The sequence below is a fragment of the Ursus arctos genome, chromosome X, assembly GCF_023065955.2.
Source record: "Ursus arctos isolate Adak ecotype North America chromosome X, UrsArc2.0, whole genome shotgun sequence".
Taxonomy (NCBI): domain Eukaryota; kingdom Metazoa; phylum Chordata; class Mammalia; order Carnivora; family Ursidae; genus Ursus; species Ursus arctos.
In genome coordinates, this window is record NC_079873.1 from 103,319,009 (window position 1) to 103,336,758 (window position 17,750).

At 41.5% G+C, this 17,750-nt stretch overlaps 1 protein-coding gene across 16 annotated transcripts in view; it reads right to left on the bottom strand.

Annotated features, from left to right (window-relative positions):
• Positions 1-17,750, bottom strand: part of ENOX2 (ecto-NOX disulfide-thiol exchanger 2) — a 264,447-nt gene that overhangs the window by 71,398 nt on the left and 175,299 nt on the right. For 9 of the 16 annotated variants that reach the window (XM_057314455.1, XM_057314462.1, XM_026520589.4 and 6 more), the window contains one exon: positions 649-737. The exons of 5 other annotated variants lie outside the window; for them this stretch is intronic. In XM_057314455.1, the coding sequence (XP_057170438.1) occupies positions 649-697 (49 nt within the window). In that variant the 5' untranslated portion in view covers positions 698-737. Of the gene's footprint in view, positions 1-648; positions 756-17,750 lie in introns of those variants that run through there. 2 more of the 16 variants (XM_057314438.1, XM_057314472.1) reach the window with 2 other exon arrangements.

Consider the following 17,750-nt stretch of genomic DNA (forward strand, 5'->3'; position numbering starts at 1 on the left):
ACTCTGGATTCCCTTATTACTCTTTGGGTCTAGTGCCTAGACACTTGTCTGACACAGAGTAGATGTTCAATAAATGATTTTAAGTAAATGAATGAGGAAATATATGAACATATGTAGGAGAGTCCTGCATAGACATTCTTCTTCCCTGAAGAAGGTGGGCGTATAGCAGGTGCCAAGCTATTCAGAGTGGGATAGCACTCTGTTGTTGTATTAAGTAAAATCTCTTTTGGTGGGTTTCTTCTAAGGATTAAATATTAAAAATTTTAAATGGATAGTGAGGGGAAGATAAATGGTGATAATTCGAGGTATTATAATCTTAACATGCTGATAATATAAAAAATAACAATTACATAAATACAAATGTAAACCGTAATCTGTAGATGGGAAGATATTTTTCATCACATGTAAATTCTTCCTGGGTAAAAAGGAACTGACTAGAATTTCTTTGAAAATTTAAAGGTAATTAAATTAACTAAAATAAATGTGCATGTAGCAGCCATATTTGTTAGCTCCTGGAGGGCAGAGGATATAAATCTCATTTACTTTTATTATATTCTACAGTGATTAGCTCAAAGTAGGTGCCAATTAGTGTGCTTTTAAATAAATGAACTCTGGAAGAAGTCAGCAATTGTATAAAGTGGGGCTTACCTGCAAAGCCTATTTCATAGACCCACAGCCAAATAAAATCTCTTTGCATTGTGTAGTACTGCACCGTGGACTTAGCTCTCTAGTCATTTCTGCAGAAGGAAGATAGTGGTCCAAAGCTGGGTGAAACAGACCTCTGGAACATACCAGGACTTAGATAAATGGTGAATAATAGTGTTAATGATAGTAATTATAACAAGACTGAAAATAGTTAACACTTATTTAATACTTATGTACCAGGCACTGTTCTAGGCACTTTACATACATTAATTTAAAACTCACAACAACCCTATGAAGTAAGACTTCTCATTATCCCCATTTTACTGATGAGGTAACAGGAACAGAGAGGTTAAGCAACCTGTCAGTGGTCATACAGTTAGCTTGTAGTGAAGCTGGGATTCCACCTCAGGCAGTCTGACTCCACAATTCATGCTCTTTTTTTTTTTTTTTTTTTTTTTTTTTTTTTTTTTTTTTTTAAAGATTTTATTTATTTATGTGACAGAGAGACAGCCAGCGAGAGAGGGAACACAAGCAGGGGGAGAGGGAGAGGAAGAAGCAGGCTCCCAGCCGAGGAGCCCGATGTGGGACTCGATCCCAGTACACCAGGATCACGCCCTGAGCCGAAGGCAGACGCTTAACGACTGCGCTACCCAGGCGCCCCCACAATTCATGCTCTTAAACACTATACTATACTAAACTAGGGAAATCATAAAGTTATAAAATATTTGATCTGGGAGGGCTATTGAGCTCATCATTATACAGATGGGTGTTCCCTACGTCCTCTATTGCAGAAATTCTTAACTGGGGCTAAGTTGCCCACTCCACCACCAGGGAACATTTGGCAATATTTGGAGACATCTTTGTTCTTCACAACTGGAGGTAGGAGGTGCTACTGGAATCTAGTGGGTAGAGGCCAGGGATACTGTTAAACATTCTACAATGTACAGGACAGCCCCCCACAGCAAATAATTATCTGACCCGAAGTGTCAATAGTGCTAAGGCTGAGAAACCTTGCTCTACTGCAGCAATTTTCATGTGTTCTTACTTGAGAGTGTTTATAACCTTGGCTTCTTTTTTTTTTTTTAAGATTTATTTATTTACTTGTCAGAGAGAGAGAGAGAGGAAGAGAGAGAGAGAGAATGAGAGAGAGAGAGAGCATGCGAGCGCGAGCACGAGCAGGAGGAGGGCAGGCAGAGGGAAAAGCAGGCTCCCCGCTGAGCAAGAAGGCCAATGCAGGACTCAATCCCAGGTGCCTGGGATCATGACCTGAGCCGAAGGAAGACATTTAACTGCCTGAGCCACCCAGGTATCCCATACCCTTGGTTTCTTCACAATCCCTTCCCATCTACCACATGTGCAGCCAATTCCAACTTCTGCAGTTTATGAACGACTCCCTTATTCCACTGTACTAAAACAAATCAGACCACCTACCCCACCAAGAATCTACTAACATTTTCAGCATGGTTACTTTTATGCTTTACACCAAAGAAATGATCCTCAGGGTGGAGAGTCTAGGTGCCTTGGAAATCCTGCAAATAGCACTAGGAATACAGTGACAAAGGAAAGAGAGAGGAAGTTTAGAAAACACTTGCATGGAACACAGATGAAAACACCATCTCTAGCACATCACACAGGACCTTACATATAGTAGGCACTCCAGAAGTACATGTTGTAAAAGGTTATGGCACAAGGGGAGGGTTGGTTGTCCTAGAACAAAAAACATTGTGCTTTCTGTTCTCTGTCTAAGGGAAAGGAAACAGCAGGATAAATCATGTTTTGGTTCTGCATTAAGCCTAGGGCTCAAGGTTTTATCTTCTGTTTGGTATTTATTGTTCATGAAGCAATATATTGTGCGTTGCAGGTACTATTCTGAATCCCTCTTCATTTTCTTTGAAAATTAACAATCCATCATTATTTGTGAACAATGTGCTGAAGCCCCAGGCACATCCCATTCTCTCCGATCACAGACGTCACCAGCAGTGACGCGCAGCTTGCATCATGGCTATGCAGGGTGAGGGAACTGACAGGGGCTTTTGTAAGACACGACTCCTAGGCGGCTTGAGAGAGATGATACTATTAGGCAAGCAAGAGCTTTATTTCCTTATGAGTGTTACCAAGAATGGATCAAAGAGCCACTCAAGGGGATCAGGATGTCGCAACATATTCTTCCTTGGGGAAGAGGAGGGGAAGGATGGGGGGGGAGGGAAAGGTTTTATGCTAGCCTATATTGTAGGTAATCATTTTCACATGGGCTGTGAGAGTGGCAGGGTGGAGGGTGGGAGATAATAGCTTGATCCTCAAGGTATACAGATGAGAACCTCAGGGTAGAGAGTGCTTTCTCAAACTAACCTTCATCCTGGAAGATTAATTGGTTTAGTCTATAAGCTGGAGGGTCCTAGATACAGCTACCTCCATATTGGAGCAGTTACAAGGATATTTGAGGTGGGTTTTTTTTGAGGGGGGAGGGGCAGAGGCAGAGAGAGACAGAGAAAGAGAAAATTAAGCAGGCTCCACACCCAGCATGGAGCCCAAGGTGGGGCTTGATCTCATGACCCTGAGATCACAACCTGAGCTGAAATCAAGAGTTGGACTCAACCGCCTGAGCCACGCAGGTGCCCCATGGATATTCAAGGTTTTTAACTAGACCTACAAGAAGCTAGAGTGCCAAGCCAGCCCTCCAGATGGCAGTTGCAGTGGGGGTAGAGTGTAGCAAGGAAGAAGGACACAGGTCTTGGCATGCACCTCTCCAAGGAACTCACAGCATATATCCTGCATTTAAAAAGGCAATAAGGTATAGTGGAAGATATACAGATTTTGAACCAGATAGACCTAAATCAAATCTTGGCCCTACTATTTACTAGCTGTGTGATTTCAGGCAAGTTCCACACACTTTTAGCCTGGTTACTCACCTGTATTATTCACTTAACAATAATGATGTTGATTCCTAGTATTGATTAAATGCTTACTATGTGCCAAACACTGTTTTAAGGCTTTATATGTATTATGTAATCTAATCCTCTCAACAAGCCTATGAGATTGGTAATATTTATCATACCTGTTTTATAGATAAGGAAAATGAAAGACAACGAAGTTAGGAAGTTGCCCAAAGTCATAGATGCAGTTAATGCTGGAGTCGAATCTCAAATTCAGGCAGTACAGCTTCAGAGCCCACATTTTTAACCACTGAGCTATATACTCTCACTACACTATAAAGAATGCTGAGCAATATTCAATCATGATCTTAACCCCACTTCCTTTATCTTTCCCTTGTTTTAGTTTCCATTAAGAAAGAAACCATTTGGTTGCCCTGTGGGGGTCTCTTCTCCCACTTCTCTGAGCTAGAGCTGGGGGTCTCCTTTGCTATTTCAAGGTGGGCTGGCACAGATTGAAGAATCTCAGGAATAGTCCTTGTCACTTCAAGGTTATGAGCTGTATGTGAGCCAAGAAAATAGGTTGAGGTTGGATACAGGTGTCCTGGAAATCCAGTAGGCTCCACCATTAGGACCTTGGAAGCTTCCTCAGTCAGTAAAACAGGGGCTAGCTGCACTAGAGAGGCTCTGCTGGGCTCCTCTGGACTAAGGTCTGTCATTCCCATCCCTGGCTTCTGGGGCTTCTGAGATCCCAGTGAACTCATGTTACCCTGGTCTAGGTTGAATGGTCGACTATGGTGGTCTAGTTTTGAGACTGCATCATTGCATTCATTCCGTATTTCCTTACCTAATATTTAGACAAAAAACACCAAAAGCATAAATGCGCCACAAAAATGCTACCTTACCCCAACTCTTTTAATGTTTGTGCTAACTGCCTGTTAAACCACACATTTCTTTCCCCGGTTTTGAAACAAACACATTAATATTACTGTCAGGATCCCAAATGTTGTAGGTACTGCTTTTCAATTAGAAATCTTAATATTTAACATATCAGCTAATTGCATTTCAGGTACTGAGCATGCTCTTCACGTTAATGGTGTGGCTGGTGATGGAGGGGGAACAGAGAAAGAAAAAAAAAAGAGAAGCATAAATTCTGTAAATTCCCAAAGCTCTGTGGCCTATGCTTTCCTGAGGTAAGTTGCATAAGAGGTAACTTGGCAACCCTGCTGCTATGTACTGTTGGAAGTCTGGCAAGATCTCTTAGAGGGAAAAAAAAAGTAGTCCTGGGGTTAATCCACAAGCCATTTTACTTTAGCCCTTGTTGCTGAAAATCTTTTCAACATGTTTCAGTCCACTTCCTTGCCACAGGAGATAGAGTACAACAAAGATAAACTAGATCTGGAATTAGGAGGGCTGAGTTTCAACTCTGGCTTGACTCTTTTCTTGCTGTGTAGCAATCACTCACACCTGTGTTTGTCAAAGTGCTGTCCAATCACGTGCATCACAATCGCCTAGGGTGCTTGCTAACTAGCCGAGTTCCAGGGTCCACAGCTAAGGTTTCCATCTGGGTGGTGCTAGGGAATCTGCCTGTTGAGCAAGCACCTGAGAAAACTCTTAGGCCTACTACAAATTAGAGAAACACAGAGCTTTGGTCTCCTCACGTATAAATAAGAATGATACCGCGCCTTTCACAAGGTTGTGGTGAAAACACAGGTGGTCAATATGTGCTAGCTGTACCTGAATCACTGAGTAAGATTACGGCAGGGCTTCAGGATCCATTCTGAATATTAATTTAACAAACATGTTAAATCCATGCACTATTTGGTGGTACCAGGCTGAAAGATCCATGTTTCCCTGCCCTTTGAGGGGCTCATAGACTAGTGGGAGAGACAGACAAACTACTATAGCTTGATACTGGCTAAACAGAGATATGAAGAGGAGGAAGTTATTCTGCCGGGAGGAGAGGTGGTGGTAGAGAGGAAGGGGGAGCATGGAGGAAGTGATGTTAAGCTGGAGAAGTGACTTTGAAGTGAGTTTTTAAGGATAAACCAATTATGATGGTATTGTGGACATCTTAAAGGTGTAGGAGATAAGGTTGTATTTGTGCTAGGTCTAAAAACTAGAATAGAAATTGTCTTTGTTGAGGGGGAATGGGTATGAGCAGAGAATATTTTCCGTATCAGTTTACTTATTATTCCTCTCTCCTAAAAGTAGAATATTAAAAAACTGGAGTCATTTTATACTCTCCAGTTGGTTGGACTTTGAGAGGATGGGTATTAGACTTTATTGTTGAATTGCTTTGCGAGTCACTAACTACAAGGCCATGGTCTAAGTCAGAGGGGAGGGACATTGGCCATGACCACTATAAACAAGTCAAGTGTGAAATCCTACTGATAATGGGAACTTTGGCTTGAGAACTGGGTGCCTCAGCAGAGTCATCCTCAAATATTAAGGGCAATGCTATATATACACATATAGCCACAAGAGGCAGTGACTAATAACTCTGCCTCGCACCAGCAGCTCTGGCCCCTTTCTAGCTTCTTTACCTTGACAAGCAGCCTAAGTCGAGTTTTCAAACTCCACCTCAATTTAACAAATAATCAGAAAACAATAGCTTGTACCATACAGAACTTCATATTGCCTCCACCCCCCCCCCGCAACGTCATGTTCCAAAGTAACTGATTTTTTTTTCAAAACCGCAACACACTTGCACCAACCCCCATCATGCCTTTGGCCAGACCAAGCATGATAAACTCTCAACCCTTAATGCTATGTGACCCTGAATAAAGGAAAAAATGGGGTTATAACTAGCTAAGACCATGGTTTTTGTATTAGATCCAATCCTGGCCTGCCACTTACTAGTTGTGTGATGCTAGGGAAGTAACTTAATGTCTCTGGTCTCCATCTTCCATGTCTGAAACATGAGGACAACAATAGTATCTACCTCATGGGGCTGTGGTAAAGGCTTAAAGGAGAAAATATGTGAAAAAAAGTCCATTGTAGTGGCTAGCTTGGTAAGTGGTAGTAAAATACTAGTAATTATTATTAATATATTAACAATAGTGGGTAATAGCGGGCATTAACTCTGATATCTTATAGAAAACAGGGGCCATTTGGGGTGGGAAAAAAGGGGAGTATTATAAATCCTTCAGTTGTGAAAAGGACAGGAAAATACCAGTAGAGGGACTAGCCATTAATAATACTGGGGTATGTATTTAAACAGAAAAGAACAGTATGGCTTCTCTCTAACCAGTTCTTTACCAAGAGCACTGCCAGAAAGAACAGTGGGACTAATTTGTGTACTTCTCATCTGCTACAGTTTTAAAAAGTGGTACTGTTAATAAAATCCTCAAAATATTTTCTGGTGTTAACTGTCCTCCTCCACTGTATATACCCCAAACCCACCAGGCCTGCTGCCAAAACCTATTTGCTTTTTTCCCAAAAGCATGGATGGCATTTACATCCATGCTTTCACTTGTGATCACCCCATCTGTGGTGGAGGAAAGCCAGAATTACTTAGTATCACTTCTTCATTTCCATGATAAGGATGGGAGGCAATGGGATAGGCAGGAAAACTTGCTTTTCATGGCCATCTTTCCGGTAAGACAAAGAGAGGTTATGGCCATAGCTGTGACCTCTGACAGATGGGCAGAGGATACCCACTGTATCAGCCTACTCCAGGAACAATCCATATGCAAGTGATTTGGTCGGCACTTTGTGATTCTGGGACAATATTAATAATAGTACCTTTCCCGGAATCTATCTAACATATGATATATTTTTCCTCATTTAATTCAATAGTTCTCCTGAATATTTTAATACTAGTCCAAATAGCAAACAAGCGTGAGTTGTTGACTTTCCTTCCTTTTATCCACTTCTGCTGTAACTTAAATTTTCTTCCTGAGTGAATCTCCAGGCCACTAGTGACATCAACTTTAATCCATTCGTGTTTTTTTTTAATTGGCATTAACATGGAGGGGACATAAGCAGCTAAAAAATAAAAGATGTCTATGTTGGTGATGATCTCCAGAGCAAACCTTACAGGGATTGGTAGAATAAATTTGATTTGAAAATGATTACAGAGGGTGAATTCCCTGTAATAATGAATTGGAAAGAAAATCAGGCTGGGAGTATTTGCTTATCCACTTATTTCCACATGGAAGAAAAGCCATAATTCCTGTCAGCCTGTGCTTATAGCATGCCTAGATTGGTCAGAGAGAAACCAACCAGTGACGAAAATAAATACACAAGTCCACCCGTTCACTGCATTTGCTGTCAGGTTCAACACCAAGGAAAGCCAAAAGATAATAAGTCTTTGGGTAACAACCCATAAATCCGTGGTTACAGTTCAGGCACTTAACTTCAAATTTCCAAATGACTGTGCCACTGTTCTTTCTTCTCCCAGAAGCTAGAAGTTCACTGTCAGAAAGGAGAGGGGAGGGACAAGGCAGCTGAAATGCTCAAAGACCCTGGGAAAATTATGGGAAAGCATGCCCTCCCCACACATCACAACTTCTTGAGAAACCAACTGGTATGTCACTGGGAGACACGGTCAGAGCAAAGTGGCTACCTTTTTTTTTTAATTAAAGTGCAACTAGCTTTCAAGAATGGCTACCTTTTTTAAAAATGTAAAGCTAATTTCTATATATCAAATCCTATTTGTCCACTGACTCACACTGCCTTTCTCTAATTTTTTAAATTATATATTGAGTAGGTACAAAGGGAAATTTATAAGAGACAAATGTAAAGTATTAAAAAATGGCACAATGAAAATTATGTACCCAACATGCAGTTTAAGAAAAAGAATATAATTATTACCTTTAAAGGCCTCACGTACCCCTCCCTAATTCCTTTATCTCCCCTCAGAGGTAACCACTATTCTGAATTCTGTGTTAATCATTACTTGTGTATCTTTACAGTACTACTACATGTGACGATGCTATCTCTTCAGAAATACTTGATCTGAATTTCTGAAGGATTCTTTAGTTGCCAAGAGCTTTGCTTTGTGCTGTTCTCTCCCACATTTCTCCCCTTTCCCTTGCTTCTCTGCCCACCCCATGCAGCTTGTCCAGTAGTCTGTGACCCATGAACGAACATGAGTGTTAAAGATATCATTTAATGGTGAACCCATATGGAAAGACAGTAATACTTTTGTAATACGGCTACTTTCCTTTTGTTTTTTTCAAGGAAATCACTGCATGGGTCTTAATATGGGAGGTTTGGGGACATAGAGATGGCAGTGGGCTAAAGAGCAGGGTGACAGGGCTGTGTGTATTGCCCAGCACAGGTATTTCAGGGTTTTGGAGTCAGAAGACTGCTATTTACTGGCTATGTGACCTTGGGCAAGTTACTTACAGTCTCTGAGATTTGGCTCCCTCATCACAAAAATGCAGACAACTGTAATACTGATCTTAGAGGGTTGGTGAGATGGTTAGACAAGAGCTATTAATTATAAAAGTGTTTTTGAAAGCTGTGAGATACTCTATAAATGTTAGTTGTTAATGATGCTGCTATTCTGCTGCTATTGTTGATGCTATAATATCAGTTCTGTTAAAGTCCAGAAAAAAGACTAGATAGTTATGAATTTTCGAAGTCTGGAGCTAATCCACAGATTTACCCTTGACAGCTGTCTGGCAAAGCTGGCACAGCACAGACAAAATTAAATTTTCTTTTCTAACTCTGTATTACCGGTCTACATGGAAACTTTCCACCTTCAAACATCTTCCTCAAATCCCACTGTACCTGCCCAATCTGCGTGTGTGGGAGTTGTGTTTGCTCTGGCCTACGTCAGTGCTGGAGCCTAGGGCAGAAAGTAGTCACACATTACAGGCATCTAACATTTTCTCTTCTAAGTCATTTCTCATAGGACAGTTTTGGCTGGTAACTCGAACATAAATGTATGCAGGATGCGCTCATCATCTGATCAGTTTGTGCCTAAGGAACCTTCTGAAGGTCCTAACTTTTGCCTGTGCGATATTAACATAACTATTTGCATGTTATTTCCATTTTGTTTTTAAAAGGGTCTCTCCTTGAAGATCTGTGAGAATGAGAGTAAGCAATGAAAAACCACGTTTCCATTCTGCAAACGATATAATCAAATCTGTAAATGGGTAAAAATACACACAAGAGACATTCCATAAAACTGCTGGCAATTATTTCCATGAACAGATGAAAGTTGTGCATGATTCCCCACAGCTGCCGCAGGTGTTGAAGGAAGAGATTCAAACAATAGAGGGGGAATATTGATCATCTTTTTGAATACAGAGCTAGGCTATCTGCTTGGGTGCCCAGGAGGGGGTGAGAAGAGTGCTGGTAATATTCCCACACATGTTTCCCAGTCTTGCCTGAACAGCCACATGCCCATCTGCTGCTAAGAAAAAAATAGACAGGGCTTGAGTACATGGGACAGGCAGTTTGACCTCTGAGGTTGCAAGGCTCTTGCCCTCCGCCTAACAGCTGACGCCTGGAACAAGCAGGCCAGCCCCTCATGGCCGCAGCAGGGGCTAACAGGAGGGCTCCAGTTGAAGGATGGCTGCAGCTATGGCAACAAATGCCCAGGAACAAGTTAACAACAGCCAAAGGGGTTAATGAGAGAGGCAAGGGCTTTTATACAAATGTGTTAGGGGAAAAAAAGCAATACAGTGGGAATGAGGTCCATTAATAAAGCTGAGTGATAAAATCCACCACCATTTTTAAATTGGACTTGGCTACTTAAACTGCTTTTCCAAATCAGTCTCCTGTGTTCTAGCTGTTCACTGAGATACAAAGTTTATTTAAAGAATAAAAGCAATGCTATACATGGTGTAAAAGGAGAAAATAGGCTGGACAAAAGGGTATAAAATTAGACTTGCAAACAAAGGAAGAAAGAAAAACAAGAGAAGTGTACAACTATGTTCTGAATATGTTCAAACAGCTTGTTATTACTAACAATCACCACCTGACAATAAATTACCCCCCTACATGTAGATTACAAGTTGCATTATTATGATGCATTAGAATCAATGTCAGTACTAATGATAATGGGTGGTTGGGTGGCTAAACATGGCCCCCAATTACTGCTGAGTGCCCTCTCCTTTTGTGGCTACAAAACAACTGTCATCAATATTCTCTCATAGAAAATGTTTTCTTATCAGCATTTATGTCCTCAAAACATCCCTGGAAGGCAGGTTGATATTGATGGGCTTTTTTGAAGAAAAGAGGGAGGCATGGAGAGGTCAAGTGAAAATTAGTAGAGGCAACGCCACCATTCCATAACAGAATTTGGGTTATAAGGGCAGCCAAGGTACAGAAGCAAAGGTCTTTGGGCTGCTCTTTCGATGATGGCAGTGTCTACCGAATGTGGTGGATCAGTTTCCAGTCACTTTCTCAGCTACCCTGAAAAGCGTAGATTCCTTAAGCCACTACAGTTGGAATGTCTGGTTGTAGCACAAAGCACAGAACCACAGAATACCTTTTAACTCTGGCATGGTACAATATAAGCTCAGAGTAAGATTTTACTTCTTTTTTTAAAAAGATTTATTTATTTTATTTTATTTTATTTTATTTTATTTTATTTTATTTTTAGATTTTATTTATTTATTTGACAGAGATAGAGACAGCCAGCGAGAGAGGGAACACAAGCAGGGGGAGTGAGAGAGGAAGAAGCAGGCTCATAGCGGAGGAGCCTGATGTGGGGCTCGATCCCATAGCACCGGGATCACGCCCTGAGCCGAAGGCAGACGCTTAACCGCTGTGCCACCCAGGCGCCCCTAAAAAGATTTATTTATTTTAAAGAGAGAGAGAGAGAGAGTGTGCAAGCAGGGTGAGGGGCAGAGGGAGAGGGAGAGAGAATCTCAAGCAGACTGCACCTGATGCAGGGCTCCATCCCATGACCCATGAGATCATGACCTGACCCAAAACCAAGAGTCAGATGCTCAACTGACCAAGCCACCCAGTTGCTCCAAAAATTTTACTTCTGAGAAGAAAAAAAAAGAGTACACTTGAATTCAGAAATTAGTATAATCCATCTGGATAGTATTTCCTAGTGGCACGAATGAATGAATGAATGAACAGTATTTATTGAGGCCGTCTTATGCTTTTTGTTAGTGGTTGAAAGGGATATAAGAGAAGTAAAAGACAGTTCTCTCAGACAGCTTGTGATCTGCTTGGGGGTGGAGGTGGGCAAATTCACACACAAAATGAAGACCAAGCAAAACTCATAAAAGGCCTAAATATAAAGTGACAGTCCTGTTTGTCCTACTCATTAGAGGGAAAAAATGAGGAAATCTTAAAGGTAGGGTGTTGGTACATTCCTACATGAATGTTACCAGAAGAACTTAAACTGACAAGTAATTAGACAGTTTAATCAATAACGAATGTACTCACAAGAGGGGTGGCCAAAGGAAATGAACAGGAGAGAGCATGAGATAAATTAGATGGACAGATGAGGTTAGGGAACCAGGATGGAGGTGTCTGCCATTATTTGAATATGCTCATGGTTTTTTTTTTTTAAGATTTATTTATTTATTTTAGAGAGAGGGAGAGAGTGAGAGCACGGCGGGGGAAGGAACAGAGGGGGAGAGAGAGAGAAAGTGAGAAAGAGAGTCCTAAGTGGACTCTGCACTGAGCAGGGCTTGGCCTCATGACCCTGAGATCATGCTCTGAGCCAAAACCAAGAGTGGGACACTTAACTGACTGTGCCACCCAGGCACCTCTGATTGTGTTGTTTTTGAACCAAACTCTTCTGATAGGGCCTGATTCCTTGGGGACAGCACTACTCAGGCAAGTACATCTGGTCGGCATGTCCCTATGTACAGCTAAGAATTAGAGGGCAGATAGTTTGAGATGTAGTGCTCTGATGAGCACATGGAAGGCAGATAGTCTGTGTTGTGGGCTGAAGAGAAGCCCACATGTTTTAGCTGTTAGACATACAAAGTGGCCAAGTTGTCATTCTATTTCAGAAATGAAGGAGTTTGACTTGTGTGGCCGTTCAAGTAGAGTGCTAGCCCACTCATAGGGTATCTGCAAGGAGAGATTAAATTTTCCTGAAAAAAGCATTTGGATCTGTTTTAGTGACTTAGCCGGTATTCATCAGTATTCCAGATGATGCTTTCCTGAGCCATTTCACTTTCCACTTTCCTCTGCTCCACAGCCTCAGGCTACATACCTCACCTTGCCTTGTCTTGCAAACACAACTGGCTGTAAGAGACTTGGGCAAGGGCTGTAGATTGTTCTAGAAAACTCAACCACTGAACATACACATTGTCCTGCATACAGTGGCCAACAGTGTGACCATCACAAGTGAAAGCTGAACATTGTAAGGAGCAACAGGATACAGAGCTTCCCCAGATCTTGTAAATTTCTCATTGAGAAGAATTACATCAGAATTGCAAAGCGACTATATCACCCTCTATAGGACCTATCCTCTACCACTACTATCTCTTTGTCGGAAATTTGAAAGAGACCACAATTATGTCCAAAGGAACTGTCATGCTATAAGAAATTTGTGACTCCAGCCCCTATAGCTTCAAGGTAGTGTAGCTCTGAGCCAATCTTTGGATTTTTCCAAGAGTCTGAATGGCAAGTTATTACATGAATGTTACTTGTAGAACTTGAACTGACAAATATATTAGACACATACATCAGGAGTGCATGAACTCACAACAGAGTTGGCCAAAGGAGGTGAGCTGGAAAGAGAGAGCCTGTGGTAGATTAGGAAGACAGATGAAGGTTAAAGGGAGCCAGGATGGAGGTGTCTGCCATGTTCTGAATACAATTATGTCTTTTTTGAGCAAACTCCACTGATAGGTCCTGCTTCCCCAGGGGCAGCACTTCTCGGGCAAGCAAGCTTAGAAGTCATTTGGGAAGAAATATTTCTTTCCTTTGACATGAGCAGCTAGGTGGAAAAAATGAGCAGACATTTGCTTTGGGAGCAAGAGGTGCTGAGCTTAATGCCCATCATCTCCTGGAGATAATGATGTATTGTATATACACATAAAATCACTACAGCTGCTTGCTATTTCCAGGGGGTCAGAGTACACGGTCTTTTATCTCCAAATGTCTGTTTTTCAATCTGCTGTATCTCGAAATCTGTTTTGAATACAGCCCAGACAAGAAGGTTTTGGTCAAGCATGCAGTAACTAACCTTCAAGCAAAACAGAATGCTAGGAGAGCAGCCTGACCTTTGCAGTAAAATTAATTTGATGCTTACAATCCAACCTAGAGTCTGTAGACTTTATTCATGTGACAGAGTCACAGGAAAATTTAGCAGGGATTATTAAATTCCACTTAAGCTCATCAGAGAGGAGAACTGAGGTTGATACATTTCAGGACACCAATGAATGGGCCAAACCCATGTGGGAAAAGAAAGGCAGATCGACTTCTCAGAATAAAGTGGAAGAGGCTCCACTTGGTGCATGGTAGGCACTCAATTAGAACTGATTCAGTGAATGAAGCAAAAGAGTAAGACAAATCTCATGTATGACACCCAGAGAGCCTCTTCCTCACCACACACACACATACAACTTCAATCCTTTTGAGCTTCTCATATAGGGAAGCCATGTGTCAAATGCCAGAGATCCCAGGGTAAGGCTGGAAGGTGAGTGGGCTGGAAGCTGGTATAAGACATGCCATCTTTCTGCATTCCCCTTCCCATTCCTGCTGGTGGTAGGAAGTCTGGGGCAGGGGACTGCTAATCGGAAATGGAGAAGGCCAAATAGATACCAATGAATTAAGAAGAATGTATCTTCCCCAAGAGGGTTAAGAGAACCTCACACAGGAGAACAATGTTGAATTTCCAGAAAGCCTCTGCACTAGTAGTACCAACCCCAGCATTACGCAGAGGGAGTCAGTGTTCCAGTTGCTGCACTTTAACAAGTGTGTTGTATATAAAGGCCTAAGACTGTTTGCAGTGGAAAATCCTGGTTGGTTTTATTTAGGCAATATAATAATGTAACTTTCTGAATCTGATGTTCTTTATTTGAACATTCATTATAATGATTCATCTCTGCTCTTCTTTCTTTACCAATGATGTTTGCATTCTATTAGCAAATATAATTTCATAGAAGATGATAAGTGAATCAAAATTATCCAGTATTTTTCCATCATGGGAGCAGAAGGAATCCTTCAATGCTCTGTTTTGCATCATTCTACTGATTTCAATAAGTTTTTCTTTAATAGGATTTGTAGCATTAAATATTACTCATCATTGCAGAGTCAGTACTAATTTAATATCACAGATAATCTGGTTTTGTCTAAGTGAACCCCCTTATTTTGTTTCACAGGAACTGAACATTTTCTAGTCTGGGGGTTCTCTTGTACCACAGAAAGTATGCTGACCTCATACCTGAAGAGATACTTAGCACTAATGTGATTCTCTAAATGGCTGTTAGCATTTTACCTCATATGAATAGTGAACTGGGTGCCTGCAAAATTTCGCTCATGGGATTGTAAGAACTTTGGGGGAAGGAATGGTACCTTATATACTTTTCACTTATCCCCAGGATATGGCATAGTGAATGAACAAATAGCCAGTACAGCGCTATCAGTTTTTACCTACTTCAATCTGCTGAGAGCACTGTAATGCCTGATAATAATTGTGGCTCACATTACTTGTTGGTTATTTTATTAAATAGAAATGCTTTCCTTAACTTTTCTAAAAATGTTCCCCAAGTTAATCCTGCTATATTTTCCACATTAATTTTTTCTTTCATAAGAGCAAAAAACTCTAGGATACCTCTGGTAAGCTGGTTAGTTCTATCTACCAAAATGATCTCAAGTCATGGGAATAAAATCGGGGAACCATAGATGATATTCAAACACCAGTATGACATGAACAAACAGAATTGGACACTCAACCTTAGCAGTGGAGCAGGGCCCAGGAGACCCCTTGGCTGTGCCAGGGGTCAATCCATTGTTGCTAGACCATGGGGGAGTCTTGGGGGAATACCAGGAGGATAAGGGTGGCCTGGGTGACAGGTGGTCATTTAGGGGGATCTGGACAGAGATTACTTATTGACCAGAGTAGCCAGTGATGACTTACAGGGTTCTTGGCAGTACCTATTTACCAACTGGTACAGTAAGTTTTTTTTCAGTATTATTAAACTGATATGGCCATTCAGGGCACACTGTCTGAATATCAGCCTGGAGGAAGGGGACCTATTTTCACCCAAACATGCAGCATAAGTAAGCAGATACTCCTACCCACAGCTTCAGTCTTTTTAAGTATTCTGTCTTAATCCTCACGGAAACCTTTGCGATCAAAGTTATTCCTTATATTAAGCTCACATGATAAAACCTTTCCTACAGATATATTAATCTTCTCTTATTATGTCTTCCCAGGGGATGAACGGCTAATCACTTTTATCTGTTAAACCTGTTTTTTTCCTTTAAATGAATTATTTTTTAAAATTGTTTTTTTGAGCCTACAACCCCCCCCCCCAAAAAAAAACCAAATCCTAACATCTATAGCTTTCCTACCCCCTGCAATAGGGGAGTCAGGTAGGGGTAGCCAAGAAGCAGAGACATATGGTGGGAGACTGAGTAGCTGTCCTTGCTGTCTCCTGCTTGAGTGGAGAAAGCAAAACATTTTTAAAACAATGGCTGAGGCTGAATAACAAAGAGCTCTCCCTTCAGACCATTAGAATCAATGGAAATAAAAGTGCCACATCTTTGTGCTCTTTTACAATCATTTTTATCCTAATCCAACAACATCCTCCTCTCTAGGTGGTAGACATATCCCACCTCAACACTCAGTAGCTGCTGAGGTACCTTGTGTCACCCATTCCCACTTGTACATGTCCACTCACTGGAGCTGGGTCGCCATGGGCAGCAATTGCTTCTCTGCCAGACGACCGGCTGGGTTCCAAGGTCTTGGTTTGTGTAACCTTGTCTTTGCCATTTAGTGTTAAGTTTACTTCATAGGAATGCTAGTGAAATTGCTCAAAGTTGGATAGGACATGTGGGAAATTGGCAAGGTGACTAATTCCTGTTTCTCTAGAGGTGATGGCTGCAGCTACACTATCTATTGTGAGTAGATGCCAGCTGCAAGTTCCTTAGGTACAGGCTTGGTAAAAGTGTGTGTCAGAATCACAATTTCTGCCTGGAGGGAATGTCTAGCAATAATATCGGGCATGGGGTATTCAGCCCACTCTAGTGCTGGGGAGTCAAGCCTCAGATTTTCACTTAGTAATAGCATCAAATGAGAAAGTAGGCATTCTCACAAATTTATGTTAAAAAAATCACAGGAGCATCATGTATGCCTTACTTTCCAGGATACCTCTCAGATTGCAAGCTGGACAGACAAAAAAAAAACTTGGGATACACACTAATAAACAGTTTCAAGTGGCATGTCACATACTAGCTCAGAGGCAGACAATTTGCTGCAAGTCTTTATTTGTGAGTTCCAAGGAAATACCACCCCAAAAGCGTCTTTAGTCCTCATCAACTGTAATATAAAGAGATCTCCAATAAAGCAAAGCCCTTTTCCCTGTGTAGGAGATTTCCATGCGAAGCAGAGGTTCCTTGGGTAAGATTAATGCCTATGGAATATATACTGAAAATAATGGCTGGGGGCTGACAGCATTGAAGAGCTCTGACAAGCATGCCCAGTGGGAGACACTGATTGGACCATTAGACTCCTCCAATTTTCATGCCTATCCCTGCCTCCTGCTAAGTTGTGTCAGCTTCCAACACAGAGGTTAAGATGCCTCACACAGGGATTTCACTTACGCAATAAACCAACCAAATATGTATATATGAGTATAAATGGCTGCTTGTGAAGCACCTGAAGTTTTTTTCAATAAAGGAGGAGTTTGTGTCATTTGGTCTGCGCTCTGCCAGGGGCATGTCACACTGACATTAGAAAAATGTGCTCTTTTCAAAAAGCTTTAGTCTCATTTCCCTTTTCCTCCCAGTCTCTCTCTAATGATTGGAAGTAGAATGAAACTTCGATTTTAGGATGATTTAGAGATCTGTGAGTTGGCTCTTTCTTCCCTTGGTGTGTGATGAACTTCAAAGAAGCAACTGTGTAACTACTAAGGAAATTAGTTCTTTGCCAAGAGATGAAGACCTTTTGTCATTAGCCAGAATGAATAACTTAGGCCCTTCTGTCTCCATCTCAAGAGGGCCTCTGGGTAAGAAGAATATCTGTCTGGTGGTCTAGGGTTGTTCACTAGAGTGGGAGGCAGTCAGCTGGTCAAGAATATTGTTTGTGCTCCTTCTGTAGGCAGAAGCACTGGAGTATGGAGGCTAGGGTGA